Source organism: Chinchilla lanigera, unplaced genomic scaffold (assembly GCF_000276665.1).
Source record: "Chinchilla lanigera isolate Chin_1 unplaced genomic scaffold, ChiLan1.0 scaffold00049, whole genome shotgun sequence".
In the NCBI taxonomy this organism is placed as follows: Eukaryota; Metazoa; Chordata; class Mammalia; order Rodentia; family Chinchillidae; genus Chinchilla; species Chinchilla lanigera.
Genome location: NW_004955450.1, coordinates 7,354,931 through 7,374,658, shown reverse-complemented (window position 1 = coordinate 7,374,658; position 19,728 = coordinate 7,354,931). Strand labels below are relative to the sequence as shown.

At 40.5% G+C, this 19,728-nt stretch overlaps 1 protein-coding gene across 2 annotated transcripts; it reads left to right on the top strand.

The window, feature by feature from the left end:
• Window positions 1-4,245: 4,245 nt before the first annotated feature.
• On the top strand, window positions 4,246-19,515 carry Spesp1 (sperm equatorial segment protein 1). 2 transcript variants are annotated; one of them, XM_005393668.2, is made up of 2 exons: window positions 4,246-4,468; window positions 18,213-19,515. In XM_005393668.2, the coding sequence occupies exons 1-2, from the start codon at window positions 4,396-4,398 to the stop codon at window positions 19,238-19,240; spliced, it is 1,101 nt and encodes a 366-aa protein (XP_005393725.1). In that variant the 5' UTR covers window positions 4,246-4,395; the 3' UTR covers window positions 19,241-19,515. The 2 variants fall into 2 exon arrangements, with proteins under 2 accessions (XP_005393725.1, XP_005393726.1); XM_005393669.1 differs by lacking the exon at window positions 4,246-4,468 and adding an exon at window positions 16,092-16,133.
• Window positions 19,516-19,728: the final 213 nt, after the last annotated feature.

The window sequence follows — 19,728 nt, the reverse complement described above, 5'->3', positions numbered from 1 at the left end:
GTGTATTTAGAATGCAAAGCATGAATGTACAATAGCATAACATGCTCCACTGGAGGAAAATCAACATCCAGTTTCCAGTCTAGCAGCTGGAGGCACCAGATCCAAAGGAACAGCAAAACTGGCCCAGCCATTGGTGGGGCTCTGCCGCCCTCACGTGGCTAAAGTCCTCCTCTGACAAAGCGGCCAAGATTCGGGTGCACAGAGGGTGATTTCTAGAATAGTGGAGTGGATAAATGGATTGAGAGAGATGGGTGAATTCATTCATTTACACGTTCATTTAATAAGTATTAATTTCAACCATTTTTCCAGGCACGGGGCTAAGTGCTGCTAGGAAGTGACATCTGAGCTCTGAGATGTGAGAATACACTGATGTTAAGTAAGCCTGGTTTCAGCAGGGCTGCCCTGCGCACTGGTCCCAGCAGAATACGGGCTGGTCAGTGGGAAACCCGTGGCAATAAAGGCAGAAGTTCCCAAGTACGTTTCTTCCTCTTGAATGGCGAAGCTGTCTCTGGATAAGCACATCCTATAGCTCTCATCTACTGGGTCAGTAGGAGAAAGGATAACAGGCAGTAGATGTGGACTTAGATTTGTACTAGAAGAAGTACAGGGAAAGGCAGGCTATATGCCCCATTTGGGTAGTGAATGAGCCATTTAAAAAATATTCCAGCACAGTCCGTAAGGGCATAATATGCATATTTCTACTACTGTCCCTCTCTTCCCTCCACACCTACGTTTTGTAAAAAGTTACTGTTTTGAATTACCTTAGCAATACATAATACAACCTTGTTTGGAAACATTTAAGGAGTAAGAAAATAGAGTGAAATGTAAGGTTCTTCCCTCAAAATCCACTGTTCTCCTCAACTCCATTTCTCTTCCTAGAAATAAGCGCTATTATCAACTTGCTGTGTTTCCTTCCAGAATGATTTCTGATGAATCCATATAAATACATAATAGTACTGTGATTTTACATAACTAAAAATATGTATTTTTCTTCACTTTTTTCACTCAACACTATTTTTCAATTTTAGTATACAGTTCATAGAATACTTGGACTTAAACCTCATTTTTTGTAAATAGAATTTCACAGTAAAAATATACTTCGGCTATTTCACTACTTCTGTTTTGATAGTTCACCAGATGAAAGCTACTAACTAAGGTCTTTCTGGATTTCTATAAGCAAGCAAGCAAATAAAAATAGCCCCAAGTCTAAGCCTAATAAAACAGATATCTTCCTTGACTCTCTCACTTGCAGTGCCTCAATGAATTCCAAGACCTGAGCATATTTACAAATCCAGAATCTCACTGTAAAGCCAGGAACCCTCGAGAGAGAATTTGGTAATAATATGACAAGTATGCACTATGATTTTCAAGTTCTTATCTTCTGCAAAAAGGACTAGTGGTCATCAATAAATCTGCCCTAAAAAGCAAAGTCCCAATCCTCAGGATGATTGACAGCTACCTCTTGGAGATCCAGAGTGTTACAAAGGTCACTGGGTAAAGTGGAGAGATCGAGGAATTTTACCCTGCGTCCATGTCCACCACACGCCCACACACTGTTATTCCACTCCCCTCCCTACTTAATCCAAATAGCACAACAGAAGTCACACGAATCCCTGAATTTAGCTATGATCAGATTTGAAGATATATTTAACCTTCTGGTCTGGTTGGTTGATAAAGATGACTGATGTTTATAAGTTCAATCAAGCAGTACAGCCAGCTACAGGTACTTTTCCAGATGTGGTCCTTTTGGACAAACAAGTCGAGGCCCTTGTTTGCAGCTATTGTTTGGGCAAATGTTCTGTCCCCTCTCCATCCAATAACCACCTTTTATCATCTTACAGGGTCTATGGGTCAGGAATCTGGACACAGCTTAGCTGGGTGCCCCTCCTCTGGGTCTTTCAGGAGGCTGCAGTCCAGATGTCAGGTGGGTCTCAGCCATCTCCAGGCTTGCCTGGGAGGATCTACTTCAAGTTCGCTCATGTGATGGTATCAGGCCACAGGTGCTCATTGGTTGCTGGCTGGGGATGTAACTCCTTGGGGCAGCTCATATCATGGCTGCTAGCTTCCCTCACAGTGAGTCAGAGAGTGACACGGTGTGCTTAAGATGGGAGCCATAGTCCTTTTGTGTCCCAATCTCCAAAGTGATGTCCTATCATCTTTTGTATGCTTAAGACTAAAGATATGAGGTCAGCCCACACAGCTAAGATTTACTGAGCACCTTCTCCATGCTAACGGACAGTCATACACTCAGGTTCCATCTGGACAAAGACTCAGGCCTGCCTGATGTCAGATGTCCCTGCTTAGACAGCAGCTGAGCACTCCACCTGATCTAGCTATAGGTGAGCAGTTCCCAGGTAAGCAGATTTGGTATCTACTGGGAGCCTATCTTTATTATACTCCATCTCCACATGTCCTCATACAGAGGCAAGACTCGGGGAGCTCTCTGAAGTCTCTGTTACAAGGGGACTAATTTCATTCTTGAGGGCTCTACCCCTTTTGAGGGGCTTAACCACCCCTGAAAAGCATCATCTCAGACTTATCACACCAGGTGAGAGGCTAGGATTTCAACATGTGAATGAGGCAGGGACACAAGCATTTAGTCCCTAACTCTACCATTCTCTTAATTTGTACTTTGATGGTCTTTATATTATAGATCATGGTTATCTTAGGACATAAAGTTTCTTCCCATGAATTTATATTATGCAATGTGTACCAGGGTGTTTATATTAAAGTTTTGTTACATATTCCAAGTTGCTTTCTAAATAGTTGCAACTGTTGGATTCCAGCATGCCACTATATTTGGAGTAAGCACTGGTGGAACACACTGAAGACTCACGCGCCAGCCTCAAAAAAGTTGTCTGTACTGTGCTAGCTGTCACCAATTTATCACCTCTTACTCATCCCTCAACTCAGTGGGGTTTGGCTTCTGCCCAAACCACTCCACTGAAACTGCTTCTGTTAGGGCTCTTGTTGCTATATCTACTTCTAAGAAGTAGATCTGACAGTCTGAGACTTGTTTGCCTAGAAGCTTTTCTGGTCTCCAGTTTTTCCTCTCCCCATTTTTAGTTGCTGGTGCTGGTCCACCCTGTTTTCTGTAGCCTGCCCATGTTTCCTGGGACCTATCCCAGGTCCAATGCTCTTCTGGTTTAAATACTCTCCTCAGACAATATCAGCTATCCTCATTTCTACATAATGATGTCCCATATCCACCTGCTCACTCCACAGGGCAATCTGGGAGGAGGGCCCAAGCCCACCTCACTATGCCAATGCTGAAAACAAAACTCATCCTCTTCTTCCACTCCTATAAATGTTCCCCATCTCAGTAAAAGGTTCCACCACATACCTAGATGTTCAACCTAGAAATCTGGGCATTATCTCCTCCTCCCTCACTCCCCACTTCAAATAATCCCCTAGTCCTGTTGATTTTAGCTCTCCAGTTTATTATCCACATGTCCCTTGTTCTCTGCCATCACGAGTAAAAGCCCCTCTCAGCCCATGTCTAGATTACTGCAACATTCTAACTTGCTCTGTCCTCTAGTCTTGCTTCCCTCCAATCCATTCTTCATGCTGCAGGGAGAGGGACCTTTGAAATGGAAACCTCATCACAATCTACCCTAGTTTAAAACCCTGCAGGATCTCCCTACCGCCTCACACAAAAATCCACCCTCCTTTGTTTCATGCGGCAGAGATATGAATACATATGAATTTTGAAAAATAATCATATAAGCTGGGCATGGTGGCACTTGCCTGTAATTCTAGCAGTGGGGAGGCTGAGGCAGGGGGATCGCCATGAGTTCGAGGCCAGGCTAAGCCACATAGTGTGTTTAAGGCTAGCCTGAACTACAAAGCGAGACACGGTGTCAAAAAAAAAAAAAAAAAATCATACAGTAAAATGGATTTTTGGTATACAATTTTACACAATTTAACCATTAGTGTACCACTATCAACCTCCAAAATTCCATGTCATTCCTTTGTAGGTACACCCTCTCTCAACCCTAATTTCTCAAAAATGTCAGTGAAACAGGGTATAATTCTTTAAAAACTAAAAACCGAAGAACTCAGGCCCCGTGAAGGTGGCGTCTTTAAAGCCACTGCCCATCTCTCACCTCCAAAATCTGTCCCTACCCTGCCCGCTCCGGCGCGTGCAGCAGCTCGCCGTCGAGGCACTCTTACTCAGCATTCAGCGCGCCGCGGGAGGCGGGAGTGCGCGCGCCGCCCCTCGTGCCCACCTCCCCCACCCTGTTCGCCACCGGCTGGCGTCTACCGTTGCCTGGCGCCCCAGGCCCTGAGGTGGGACGGTCGGCCGCTGACACCCTCCCCTTTCGACCCTGAAGTACCCGGCCTGGTGGCCCCAGGAAGTTCCCGTCGCATGGCGGAGTGCTGCGGACCACGCCCATGAAGTCCGTAATCCTTCTAGCGGCGCTGTTGCTATGGCCTGCGTCCTCGCCGGCGTTTCCGGTGTACCGGAGTAAGTGACCGGCCCGCCCGGCCCGGGCCCAGCCCGAGGGTTCCGGCCTGCCCGACGTCCACAGTTCTCCCGCCCCTTTCTAGGGTGCTGGTTCCGCGTGTCCCTCTGTCACCCATCGGCCCCGCCGCCGAGGGGACACTTTTCCTCCGTCACCCCTGTCCCCTGCCTGGCATTTGCTACCCAGGGAACAAAGCAGGAGCTGCAGTCTGCGGGCCAAATGCGTCTGCTTTTGTATAGCTAGCCTACTGACACTGTTTTGACTTTTTTTTTTTTTTTTTCCTACAGAAAATTAAACCCAGGGCCTTTGCACTGAGCCTCATCCCCAGCCCTTTAGTTTTTGAGACAGGTTCTCACTGTCACTAAGTCGCCAGGCTGGGCTCCAACTCGTTATCCTCCTGCCTCAGCCTTCCAGAGTGCTGGGATTGCAGGTGTGCACCACCACGCCTGTCAACACTTTCTAAAATGTAAATATGAAATGTTTTGTTTTCGTAAAATGTGAAAGAGTATGGCGTCCAGATTTCACTGCTCATAAAGTTTTATTAGAACACAACTGTGGCCATTCCTTTATGCACTGGCCATGGGGGCTATAATACGTAGCAGTTAAGTGGTTGTTTCACCCCCTAAGGCTTGCAAAGTTTAAAATATTTACTGTTTGACCCTTGACCCCTGTGGTAAAAGTTGGACAGCACGGGAGATTGTGGGCAGCTGTCTGGGTCACTCATAGACCTGAGGAGGCAGTTTCTTAGAGCGGCTTGGTGGCCAGGAGCTCAAAGCCTTGATTAAACAGAATTCTTATGATTCCCAAGGAACTATTTTGTTCCCCTCAATAGCTGAAACCCAGGAGGGTTAAATTCAGCATTGCTGAGACATTGCATTGACAGCGTCACGTAGGTATCTTGAGACATGTGTAAGTACAGTATCTGATGCGGCTGTGAGATTTGCTTCTCTAATCTAACTGCGGTTCACTGTGGCATTTAATATTGTTGGAGTTTGTTTTAACGGGGTCAATACATAAAATTTAACAAGCAGGTGTAAAAAAAACGTGTACTAATTATGCAGTCATATTTCAGAATTGTTAAAAGGTGTTAGTTGAGCTGAACATACTGTCTCCCTCTGTAATCCCAAGTACTAAGAAGGCTGAGGCAGAATGATTGCAAATTTGAGGCCATTCTGGGCAATCTGGAGAGGTGCTGTTTCAAAAGAAAAAAAGGACAAGGGTCTGGGAATGTAGCTCAGTGGTAAAGTGCTTACCTGACATATACAAAGCCCTGGCTTCAATCCCCATACTGAAAACAAAGAAAACAAAAGCAACTTAAAAATTAGATTTAAAAGCCAGGCATGCCGGTACAAGCCTGTAATCCCAGCATGTGGGAGGCCGAGGCAGGAGGATTTCTATGAGTTCAAGGTCAACCTGAATTACATAGCAAGACCCTGCTCTAAAAAAATTAGATTTAAATAATGAAAACACAACACAACTTTAAATTATCATGAACAGCAGTGGGAAAAGTTCTGGGTAAAGTGTCCAGAGAACTAAAACTAATTTTAAATACTACCACTTATGATTTTTTTAAGCTGTTTTTTAGTAAAAGTCTTTGTAAAAGTTTTCTTCCTTCCCATAAAGGACCAAAAATGAAGGTGACATTATCTTTTCTTGATATTTGACTATCTTTATTACTAAGAGTGGTTTATTGCACTTTTGGAGTGATAGAGCAGCAGATCACAAGGAGCATACAGAGGGGCTTTCATTGAGGTGACACAAATCCTATCTGGGACTGTTACCCAGCAGTCCCTGGATACTTAATACAATGCAGTCTCCTGCCTAATTCCACAATTTCCTGGCCTGTTTTCTTTTGCACCTTTTCCCCTAAACTTTCTTAGGGCTTTTAGGAAATGAAAAGACATTCCTCAGAAGTAACTTTGTATACTCAGACTTTGTGTTGAGTGTACAGATGATATAAGACATAAATATATACAGGTTATGAAACATAGAAGATATCTTGAAAATGTAATTTACTACTTTTTTGTAGACATAGATTAAGGGATATGAAAGACAGTGTTACATGGCTGCTTTCTCTGGATCTGTCTTTCTTATTTTCTCCGAATTTTTTTTAATTTAAAAAATAAGCATACCAAACAAAACTGGGCTTATTTCAGTGGATTTGATATAAATCAGTTATATTTTATATCGGCCCAACTAAAACCACTCTTGGCAAGCGCTACAAATAAAAAATATTCTCTCATGCCAGAGATAAGGCACATAGGTTTTTCTAATGAAAAGCAAAGCTCTGATAAATTTTTCTGGGCTACTAAGACAGTTTTGAGGTTATCTTATTTAAACAGCGCAGGTATATTAAATAAATGCATTTGTTGAAAGCCTCAGTACCGTTTTAATCTAAGTTCAGCTTGAAAGGAAGGACTCTTGGGCATACAGGAGATAATACTTCCCTAGATACACGTATATCCTGGTGGTGCTGGATAAATAGACGACATACTTAATTTTTTATACATTCATTTAGTTTCCTGTATCTGATTTTTCATAATTTGAAATACTTTTTTGACTTTTTTTGAGACAGTCTCACTCTGTAGTTTAGCCTGGTCTTAAAATCTGTGCCATTAACTCTGTTTTTGCTTATCTGTATAATGAGGTGACCTGGAAAAAAGCAGGGTAGCCTTAAACACACTCAGTGCTCCTCCTGCCTCAGCCTCCATCACACCCAGCTACTACTTTTAAATTTTTAAAAAAATCTTTCCTCTTTCATGTATTTTTACTGTAAAACTTGCTGTACTACTTAATGAGAATTCGTTTTGCTTTTCAAAATGTACATTTGCTAAAAGTAACAACATATTTGTTATGTATTCAAATAATATTAACGATTACTAAAATGATAGAACTTGCCTTTTATAATTTGTCACTAAATATTCATGGCTGCAAATCCAAGACGGTGAAATGTTAGTTTGGGGGAGGTTTTGGCATCTTGTGAATAAATTGCTTTTTTCCAGGTCACCTCATTGTACAGATGAGCAAAAACAGAGTTAATGGTACAGATTTTAGTCCAAGGGTGACAAGAACCTCTTCACCGCCTCTCTAGAGTGGTATTAAAAGGAAGCTCCGGTGTGTGAGCCTTTGGTCTCAGTTCTTGTGCTTAGAAAGGCCTGTGTTCTAACAAACCACAAAAGGCGAGGGAGGTGTTAGAGTAGCAACCGGCCAACAGTTGCTCAAATCTATCACCAAATCAATGGAGAGGAAAAGCAGGTTTATTCCAGTAGCTTGAAAGGTAGAGTGCACTTGACTAGGGTTCTGCAAATTCACTGCCTCAGAGGCCAGGCTCTGGCGCCTGGAAGGAGCTCTCAGACCTAGGAGGGGAGTGTCATGATGCTCTTTACTAGTGTTCGAGATGATTACAAGCATGACATCTAGCTGGTGAGTGAGTGTTCAAAGAGTGGCTCTCTGGGATAGCAGGAAGTTTCATTAACCTGTCCATTCATGATTTGTGGGGAAACCAGTCTTTTATCTTGATTCTTTTGACCATATTAGCCCTTAACTGGCTATACATTGATCGCCTTATACTATGTGTAAAATTAAAGTTAAGCAGCACTTTGTTTTCTTATCTGGATAAAATAAAAATGAGTACAATTTTGGTTACTTGAAGAGGGATGATGTTTTCCTTTTTTAAACATCATTTTCTATTTGTAGCTTTTTATTTTTATTTATTTATTTTTTTATTTATTTTGAGACAGGGTTTTGCTATGCAGTTGAACTCCCTTGGTAGCGTTGAACTCCCTTGGTAGCCCATGCTGGCCTCGAATTCACAGCAATCCTCCTGCCTCAGCCTCCTGAGTACTGGGATTACAGGCGTGTGCCACCACGTCTGGCCTATTTGTGGCTTTTTAAAACACTTGATTTATTTTACCTAACTATAATTTTTCTTTTCTGAGGCTCCAGTATTCACTCCTTGACTAATCAGAGTCCCCGGAAGCTTCTTTCTGTACCCTTTTGGTAGGATCCTGTGTATTTTTTAAAGAGTACTTGTTTTCTGACATTAACTGGTTTTCCCAAACCTACTTTGATCATCTCTGCTTTGACAAAATCAATCATCCCTCCAAGGACACATAGTACAACCAGATACTAAAAGGTCAGGTGTCTGGGACACAAACTAGACTTGTGTGGTGGGTGGTTCTGGTAACTTTGGACATTTTAGCTAACAGAACTAGAAGATGTGTTTTGAAGTCAGGGGTTTATTATGATTCCAATTATATTTTCGCATGACTCATAGGATCACTTCTAGATTTGTAACTCTTCCCTGATTTAAAGTTGTATTCTTTTTTAAGAGTTTGTCTTGGGGCCAGGGATACAGCTCAGTGGCACAGCATGTGCCTGGCAAGCGTGAGGTCCTGAGTTCAATTCCCCATACAAAAAAAAAAGAATAAATGGGTTTCAAAAGTCTGTCTTGTTACCATTTGTAGCATAAAAGACTGCCACCCAAATTCATCATTTTTTATGATTTGCGTCATCAGGTGTAGCTAAGGTCACTTGCGCAGCGGCTTTTTGCTGGAAACTCAACTGGGACCAGAAGTTCAAGATGGCTTCTCGTGTTCCAGGGCTTTCCCCAACATAAATCCTCATCTTTCCAAAGCAGACCCAGGTTTTCTTATACCATGGTAGCTGGTTTCCAAGAGGGGCTCCCAAAACTCCCAAATGCAAGCTCTTCAGAAGCCTTGCTGTAAGAATGGCTAACGTCCCATGGGCCCAGACAAGTCACAGGAGAAAATCCACATTTTGTGGGAAGAAGGACCCCAGGACAGAAACAGCAGGAATTATGAGGCCATAAAGTTACATTTATTTAACTGGAACATTTGATTTGTATGAACATAACTACTTGTGTATCTGTCACCAAAAATTAGAAATTGAATTTGTAATAACAAGTTATAGAAAAGTGCTTGTTGTAATAAAAATCCTAGTTACATTTGAATATTTTTCTTTTTGTCTTTTTGAGACAGGGTTTTTCTATGCAGCTCAGGCTGGCCTTGAACTCAGTTTGTAGACCCAGCTGGCCTTGAACTCGCAGCAATCTTCCTGCCTCAGCCTCTCAAGTGCTGGGATTATTTGAATCTTTTTAAAGTGAGCATACAAAATTCTTGGTTGACTTTTGTTTGTAATCACCAATTGTCATATTAAGGTTACAGGCCCAGGACAAAGTAAAAAGAATATGATTTCTTAAAGCACAAAGACCAGACATCTTTGAATGAACTTGATTGTCTTTGTGTGCAACTTTTTAAAAAGTCGTCTTTTCTTCTTAAAGCACATGTGTGTTTGTTTTTGACAGTGTTGGGTGTGAAACTCACAGCCTCATGTGTTCTAGGTACAGACTCTCACTGAGCTACAGGCCAACCTCATCTTTGCTTCCTTACTGAGCTACCAATACCTGTAACTTACCAGATATTGATTCTAGTATCAAACCATATGTTTATATTAATAATATCATTTGCCGTTAAACCTTAGTTTTTAAAACGTAAATTTTATTTAAGAGCATAATAAGATGGTATCCATTTTATTTTGTTTATTAAACTTTTATTTATCTATTTTTTGAAACAGGGTCTCACTATGTAGTTCAGGCCAACTTTAATTCATTATGTAGCCCAGGCTGGCCTTGAACTTAGAGCCTCCTGCCTCAGCCTCCCAAGTGCTGCGATTACAGGTGTGCGCCACCATACCTGACTTCATTTTATATTGAAGGACATAGTTTTTTTGTTTTTGTTTTAGAATTCCATTTTGACTTACTTTTTTAAGTGTATCTCTTTGTATAGCCTGAGTATTACTTGTGTAGCCTTGGTGTCATATATATTTGAGTGATATAACTTATCACAGTCTACTGATATCATAATTTTACCAGTTTGAGTGAACTATAGAGACATTACCTCCCTTTCTATCCTGTTACCCTCTTTCATTCACAGTTGTCTTAAATTTTTCTTTCGTACACATTAAGAACCTTAGAGTGTTATAATTCTTGCTTCACCTTGTCAGACTTAATTTGGAAAACTCAAGACATAATTTGGAAAAACTTATTGTATTGATCCATGGTTTTCCTCTTTGATGTTCTTTCTATCTTTCCAGGTTTCCAGGATTCCTTTTACCATTTCTTTTCTGTTTGGTGAGCTTCTTTCAGCCATGCTTGTAGGGTAACAGCTTCCGGCAGCAACTTCTCTTAATTTTCCTTTATCTGAGCATTTCCCGACTACGCTTTTATCCCTGAAAGAGCTTTCCGCTGGATATGGAATTCAAGGTTCATGATCCCTTTTTGTCCCCCATACAAAGGGTATTGTTTCTCTCTTCCTTCTTTCAACATTTTTTCTTTTGCCTTTAGTTTTCTTTTTTTTTTTTGTTTTTCTCTAGTACCAGGAACTGAACTCACGACCTTGCGCTTGCCAGGCAGGCGCTTTGCCACTGAGCTAAATCCCTAGCCCCCACCTTTAGTTTTCATAAGTTTGATTATCACATGTTTTGGCATAGGTTTCTTTTGATTTTCAATTCACTGAGTTTCTTAAATCTGTATGTTCCTGTCTTTTGCCAAATGTGGGGAAATTGCAGCCACTATTTCTTTGAATACTTTTTCAGACTCAACCTCTTTCTTCTCTAAGATGACTGATAGGTCTTTTTGTTTTTTGTTTTGTTTTTTGTTTTGTTTTTCTTCCGATACCGGGAATCGAACTCACGACCTTGTGCTTGCCAGGCAGGCGCTGTGCCCCTGAGCTAAATCCCCAGCCCCTGATAGGTCTTTTTGTTAGTTTTACAAGTTCTTGAGGTTCTATTAATTTTTTCTCTGTCTCTTCCTATGTTTTCTCTGTGTTCAAGTTGGGTAATTGCTATCATTCTGTGTTAATTGAATTTTTTCCCAGGTACTGGGTATTGAGTCTAGAGACTTCACACTGAGCTCTATCCCTTCAATCCTTCTTTACTTTTATTTTGAGATAGTCTCACTAAGTCACTAAATTGTCCAGTGAGATCCTCCTACCTCAGGCTCCCAGAATTTTGCTGTTGAGCCTAAACACTGAAAATAATTTTTTTCATTTCAGGTGCTGCGTTTTTCTGTTCTAAAACTTCAGTTTGGTTTTCTTTGTATCTTCTAAAGTGATATAAATGTTAAAATTACCCAATTTTATTGTAACTATATTTTATTACCCTTTATTTATTTAATTTTTTTGTACTGGGAATCAAACTCAGCGCCTCGCATTTGCCAGGCAGGCACTGTACTGCTGGGCGACATCCCCAGCCCTTTATTACCCTTTAAAGCAAAAATTTAATATAAAAGTTCTCAAATTTGGGATTATACATCTTTTGAAAATCACATTTTCCCATGTTCTTTTCCTACCGAAGAAGTATGAGTGGTTTGGTTTTCCTTTTATTCAATTTAGAAACTATTGTTCATTGCACCAAGATTTAAGATAACAGGCTTTTTTCTTTCTTAACACCTTAGCTGTCAGTGAACTAGTGTGTTACTATACAAGATTTTCAATGTTTGGGGCTGGGGATTTAGCTCAGCGGCAAAGTGCCTGCCTGGCAAGCGCAAGGTCATGAGTTCAGTTCCCGGTACCAGAGAAAAAAAAAAAAAAAAAAAAAAAAAGATTTTCAATGTTCACCTTTCATTACTATCATAGTTCAGTGCAATTTTTGGCATACTCTCATTTCTCAGAAAGAAAGAAGTGTTTTTTGTTTGTTTTTTCCACTTCTGAGTATAAAGCATGCCTGGAAAAATTTTGCTGCTTGGGAATTTTCTCCAGAGTTTATAGAGATGTAGCAGTTTTACAAAAATACATTTGTATATATTCATTATTTTAAATGGGCATCCTAGAAGAAATTGTTCCTTACAGCTTTTATCAGTTGAAGTTTTGTGTGTGCAATCAGGTATTTTAATTGGTGCTTGAAAGTGCCTTTTTAAGAACTTGAGACTTCCAAATATTTTTAAAACTTAGTCTACAGTGTACACATTTGCATAAATACCAGAGTAGTAAATTTTGTTGGGAGTGGTTTGTGTAAGGATTGATTGACGAGGCAGAGACACCTGACAGGCCTTTGTGAGATTTATTGCGCCTGGGTACAGGCAGACAGAGGGTGATAAGGCCATCTGTCAGCAACAAAGAGAAACAGGCCCTTTTTATAGGGATTGAAAGAAGGCAAGGGCAATTAGGTGGGAGGGTGTTAGTAAACCCCTGTGGTCAAAGTTTTCTGGCAGCCTTGCACCTCAATGGGTGGAGTCCTTGAGGCATCCTGTGTAAATTTTTTGATGTCTCCAGATGTCTGGGCACCTGTAAGATTCCTCATCCTATCCTTTTTTTTTTTTTGGTTTTGGTTTTTCTCCGGTACCGGGAACCAAACTCACGACCTTGCGCTTGCAAGGCAGGCGCTTTGCCGCTGAGCTAAATCCCCAGCCCTCCTCATCCTCTCTTATCTCTTTTACAACCTCCCATGTTTGTCGATGATGGCCTCGGTGCTGAGCTGAGTCCTGCTGAGACCAATGTCTCTGCTGTCAAGCAGGTTGGGAGCTGGGAGAGTCAGTCCAGTTCAAGCCTTACAGTTTGTTATATAGTTTCTTTTAGAAAACAGTAAATTTACATGTCTTAAAACCTTTATAATTTAAAGTGACTGACTTGGCCTTAAAATTACATTAAATATTTCTAAAAATTAACAATATCTTCGGCCACAGAAATCAACGTTTCAGCTGGGCATGGTGCTGCACACCGGTAATCCCAGCACTCAGGAGGCTGAGGCAGGAGGATCACTGGCAAGTTTGAGGCCAGCTTGGACTACATAGTGAGTTCAAAGCCAGCCTGAATTACATAATGAGACCCTATCTCAAAAAGAAAAAAAAAAAGCAATCAGAGTTTCTCAGGTGAGACAAAGGAACCAAGCCACTCCTAGCTCTATGGTAAAAAAGCAAAAACTGAAACCCATGAAACCTCATGAATTCTATTATCAGATCCATAGTCTTAATTTGAGAATTTTCATGTACTGTTCTCACTCAGAGTAACAAAATCAGGTATAATTAAGGTGGGAAATATAACTCTTGGTTTATAAATATCATCAATTAGCTTTTTAATCTACAATGAAAATAACATCTTGGTAAAATTAAGTTTTTAGAAATTGTTTTTGGGGGGGTGCTCTTACTGGGGATTGAGCCTTGGGTCTTTGCACTGAGCCACATCCCCAGTCCTTTCAAAAATACTTTTAATTATGAGACAGGGTCTTGCCAAGTTACTGAGTTGCTCAGACTGGGTTGCAGCTTGCAGCCCTCCTGCCTCAGCTTCCCAAAGTGCTGGGATGGCAGGCATGTGCCACCACCACGCCCAGCTAAACTTTAGTTCTTTAAAAATTAATTGTTTATGTAACTACAGTATAAAACAGAGCCATAAGCATGACTTTTTTTTTTTTTTTTTTTGAGACAGGATCTCTCTATGTAGTTCAGCCTGGCCTTGAACACACTATATAGCCAAAACTGGCCTCAAATTCATGCCAATCTGCCTGCCTCAGCTTCACAAGTGCTGGGACTACAAGCATGTGCCACCATGCCCACCAGCATGACCCTTTAAATGTATCACTCACACAAGTCACAAACATAAAGTAGAATTATACTTAACACCCTTGTGTAACTTGTCCAAATCAAAAAACAAAATATTTCTAGTCTAGTTTACAAACATGATATTTTAACATATGCAAATATTTTAAAAACTACCACAGAAATTTGAATGATTAAAAATTTCTGCTGGGTATGGTGGTGCACACCTGTAATCCCAGCACTTGGGAGGCTGAGGCAGGAGTATTGTGAGTTTGAGACTAGCCTGGGCTACAAAGTGAGCTCAAGGCCAGCCTGAACTGCTTAGGGAGACCCTGCCTCAAAATGACAAAAAAAATAAAAAAATAAATTTCTGCATTTATGATACCTAGGAAACTTGGGCTTATCCAGAAAGAACTTTGGTTCCTGTTTTTCTCCAATAAATTTAAAAGTAGTTAACTTACTTTTCCCTTTGTATGAGGTGGATTTATTCTTTTGTAGTCCATTGACTATCAGTTCCCACTTAGCTTTGTAGTAAGATAATATTGTATTTAGATGGTCATCAGTATTTCTAGATATATCTTAACACATGGAAGGTATGAATTTTTATAGTACAGCAAAATTTTCCATTGTTTTAAAATTTTATCTGTTTTTTGTCTTTTTGAGACAGGGTCCTGCTATGCAGTTCAGGCTCACCTTGAGCTCACTTTGTAGCCCAGGCTGGTCTCGAACTTGAAATTTTATCTTAATATTCACATGTATTTTTAAATATATTGGTCCAATTGGTACTGGGCAGAATTTTGCATATTTTATTTTACTTAATATTCATGTGTATTTGTGTTTTTTTTGGTACCTGGAATTGAACTTGGGATCTTGCGCTTGCAGGCAGGCGCTTGTGCCACTGAGCTATATCCCCGGCTCATGTGTATTTTAAAATAAGAATTGTTCCCGGTACAGCAGAAAAACCAAACAAAAAACAAAAAAAAAAAAAAAAAAAAAAAAAAACAACCAGAATAAAATAAGAATTGTGTGCTTTCAAGGATATTTCTCACCACACCCTTACCCTTTACCAGCAACCCTGTGGCTTATCTTTATGACCCTTGTGTACGCCTTATGTGAATCTGCTTTGTAGTCAGACAGCCTGCGTTCAAACCCCAACTGTCCTGCTTACAAGTTGAATATAAGGCAGATTGCTGATCCTTTCTAAGTATCTTCTTCTTTTCATCACCAAAACACGCCTCACATTCCAGGCCCTTAATATATTGCCTGCACCTACTACTCAGCCCATTAAGTTTGAGCTATTATGATCTTTTTAATCGCTATCTTTCAATTTCCCCTTCAGAGCTCCTGCTATTTTTGCTGCCACAGTTGTTAGTACCATTTCGTTTCCTTTCCTATTATTTCCATCACGTGACTGACTGTCCTTCCACTGTAACAAGAACAGAAGTGCAGGTAGCTGGAGCTCCCCCACAGCCCCCAAACCTGAGATTCCAGCGGAGTCTTGAGTCGACTTGGCAGGTAGCGTCCTGTCTGGGAGACCACAGGAGTGTCACACCTCCGTGTCACAGGCTGGGGGAGATTCTTACCTAAGCCACATTCTGGGACATTTCTGTTTGCTTTATAAAAGTAGAGGAGGTATGATACCAGCATAGACTACAAATATTCCAGGTATAATAACCCAACTTGCAGCCAGGGTAGTCTGTTCTTTGTAAGAATTTAACTTTTATTTGACTTTCCAACACTTCGTGAAGAATGGAGAAAAACAGGTTTGCTCAGTGGCCTGGTCATCTGGGAGAATCTTTGAGGCTGACTGCCTTTTGCGAGCAACATTTTATGGAGATCAAGTTGATTTGCAGGAAGAGTCCTGATTAGGGTAGAGCTGAAGAGATCGTTATAAAATATGTAGATGTTTTAAGGGGGCCAGAAACAGCGGGTGGGAAATGTGTGGAGAGAGGACGGATTTAAGAATAGAACAATATTACATTAAGGAAGGGAGAAAAGCAAGGTAGGAGGCAGGGTGCTTGGTTGCTAGGCAGCTGTGAACAAGGCTTTTGGCGTTGCCTGGGTAACAGTAGAAGGGGATAATGAATACTTCAGGATTTTTTAGGAATCACCTAGTAGTAAGTACCTCCTTTTCCTCTTCTCTGACTCCCCAACTTCCCTAATAGCCACTTGAGTACCCTATATACTACTTTGAGAACAAGCTAAATTATTTGAAAGTCAAGAGTTTAACAAACTACCATCTAATGCCAATGTCTTCTTGAAATCAGTTAAGCCTTTGTTGGTTGTACATCTTAGATTTGCTTATAATTTGCCCAGAATTGAAATCTTCCCAGATTTAAGAAAAAAACCATTTTATTATAGAAAATGTTAATACACACAGATATTTACAAGTAGAAAGTATATACACAAGTAAAAAGGATAGTGTAAAATCTCCCTATTGTCTATAACCAGCTTCAACTGCTATTTGCTCACGATTAATCTTGCTTCATTGCAGGGCTGGGGATTTAGCTCAGCGGCAAAGCGCCTGCCTGGCAAGCGCAAGGTCGTGAGTTCGGTTCCCGGTACTGGAGAAAAACCAAAAAAAAAAAAAAAAATCTTGCTTCATTGCTATCCTGACCCACATTTCTCCACACAACCCCCCCCCCCCCGGTTTCTTGGGCTTAGATTATATGGAAGCATATTCTAGACATTATATCATTTTATCAACAAATAATTCAGTATGAAACACTAAAATATGAGGACTTTTGGGTGGTGGATGTTGTGTTAGGTTGTTTGAGACACTGTCTCTCTGTGTAATCCAGCTGAACTCATTTTTCTTGCCTCAGCCTCCTGAGCACTGGGATTACAGGTATGCACCACCACACCTTACAAATAGGAAGGTTTAACAAAACATAAAAACAGTGCAGTGTCGCACCTAAAAGAGATAATAATTCCTTACTGTTTTCAAATATGTGCGCATTGCTTTAACTTTTCTGATTGTCTGCTTTTCTTTTCCGGTTGATTTGTTTGAACTGAGATTCAAGAAGGAAGCATGCATGTAATTTATTGTCATGCCTGGTAGTAATCCTCCATCTCTCTGTTTTCCTTTGCAATCTAATGGTTGAAAAAAATAGTGTGCATGTATGCACTCCAGTTTCCTAGCCTGGATTTTGCAGATTATGTCCCCATGGTATAGTTTTTGTTTGTTTGTTTTTTGTTTTTTTTCTGGTACCAGGAATCAAACTCACTACGCCGCACTTGCCAGGCAGGCACTGTGCCGCTGAGCTAAATCCCCAACACCCGTGCATGATATAGTTGAACGCCTTCCTTTGTTGTCCTCTGTATTTTCTGTATACTGTTAGTTAGGACTACAGAGGCCCCCTGGAATCAGGTTTGACCTTTTCTTGCAAGAATACTGCATAGAGGATATTGCATTATTTATCAGAAAGCACATAAAGTTTGATATTTTTATGACATTGGCAGCCACAGAAAATTATTGCAAAATTAATTAAAATGATTTCTTCATTTACTAACTGAAACTTCCCCTGAACTTCAGATATTTTCTTCTATGCAGTTGGATCTACTTCTGCATTTTCTGTTCTGTTTCATTAATCTGCCCGTTCACGTGCCAGGACTGTGCTATGTTTATAATAAAGGCTTTAGAACATTTTAATATCTTATTTTATCTGGTAAGGTAGCCTCTGTTTTCCCGGCTATTATTTGTTCTTTTGAATGAACTTTATAATCAATCTTTGTAACTTTGGGAAGAAAAGTTAACGATTTTATTTCATTAGGAGCACCTCACACAAAGGGAAAAGTAAGTTACCTACTTTTAAATTTTGTCCTAAAAACTTAACAGGTGGCTCTCCTGAGCTGATATGAGCCTATTCTATCTAGCAAACTACTGAGTTAGTGGACATAATCAAGGATTGCGATTTCCATTGAATCCTATGTTACATGAAAAAGCAAGTTAAAAAGATGCAGAGTAATACATCTTTTGCACCAGTCTCGCTCATTCATTTTGTGAAGACTGAAAAAATAATGTTGCTCATTTTAAGTGAGAGTTGGCCCTGTATCAAAAGTGCTTTGCTCCTCCCTCCTTTATTTCCATTTTTCAGTAAATAAGAAACAATCTTAGGTTAGTAGATTCTGTCATTGTGTCACGTAGAATAATAAATGCTACTTCTTATGCATTTGATTTTTTTTTTCTCCTTAAGGCTTAACTGTGTCACCCAGTGAAGAAAAAAACTTGAATCGTTATGTGCAAGTTTTAGAGAATTTAATGCTGAGTGTTCCCACGAAGGAGCCAGACCAAGTGGAAATATTAAACTCTCCAAACAATGGCTATTCTCCAGACATGGCTGTCTCAAGACTGAAGGCGCTCAGCATACCCGGAGATGCGGTAACTCTGGGCGGCACTCCCCCCCGTGGCAGTCTTGGGAGCACAGCTTTCCCTGCGACCAGCCCCACGCTGGGGACAGCAAGCAGCAAACCCACTGAAAGCACACCCTTCTGGTCCATCAGACCCAACAATGTCTCTGTTGTTTTGCACACAAAAGAACCTTACATTGAAAAAGAGCCAGAGCCAGAGCCAGAGCCAGAGCCAGAGCCAGAGCCAGTCGTGGAACACACCGAGACCCCCAGGTCGTCCCCGTCCACCTCCAGGTCCTCCTGGAGTCCGCCTTACACCACCACCCAACCTTCGCGCACAGATTCGGAGTTCTCCACGGAGTCTGAAGATGTTCCCCAGCTCTCAAACGAAAACCTCCAAGAGCCAACTGACCATCACTCACGGGTTATGAATAATGATGACATTTTGAAAGAAATCTCAGCTATCTACTCCCTGCTGCAACAGGCACCCCTGGGTGACAAGCATGACCCAGAGTATAAAGAGGTCATTGAGGGCTCTGAAGAGAGCCTGAGAAGAAGTCTTGCTCTGGCAGCAGCAGCAGAACACAGATTGGAAAAAATGTATGAATCTCATGTCTTTCCAGAAGAGCAAACCAGTAAGGGGACTTACGGCATTGAAACTGTTATTAACATGCTATATGATTCCAGATCTAAACTATCAAAATATTTAGATATGAAATATGTTCCACCAGAGATGAGACAAAAGGCAACCACAGTATTCAACACGTTGAAAAACATATTATGTGTAGGTCAAGAGGACACTCCAAACCTTATTAAGAGGTTATTAAGAAATAGTATAAAAATGTTGGACCGGGGACATAGCTCAGCAAGATAGCGCCTACCGGGTAAGCGTAAGGTCCTGAGTTCAAGTCCTGGTACCCGCTCCAAAGGAAATAATATAAAAAATGTTAAGTCTAATTGATACTCCATGACAACATTGATTTAAACAAACTGCATTCATTCACAGGAAAACAAGCACATTAGTGATTTCTAAAGTTGTGTATTTTCTAATGTAGTTCAGTGTGCTCACATCTTTATATGTCATGTATAATGAAAATTTTTATATGCACTGAAAAACCTAATAATTTAAAATAAAATTTTGGTTTTGGAGTTAGTAGTTTTTCTCATTAATTTAGAAAGTGGTGGAGATCTAATCTTTAAAATAATTAAGCTTTGATTTTATTCCAATAAGTTAGCTAAATTTGTTTATTTTCTGGTCAAGAGAATGTGTATACTCTCTGTATGCAGCCAGTTTAAAATAATTGTGTATAAATAGAAAATTTTCAGGTATATGGTCTTTATTATTCTTTCAAAGAATCTTGG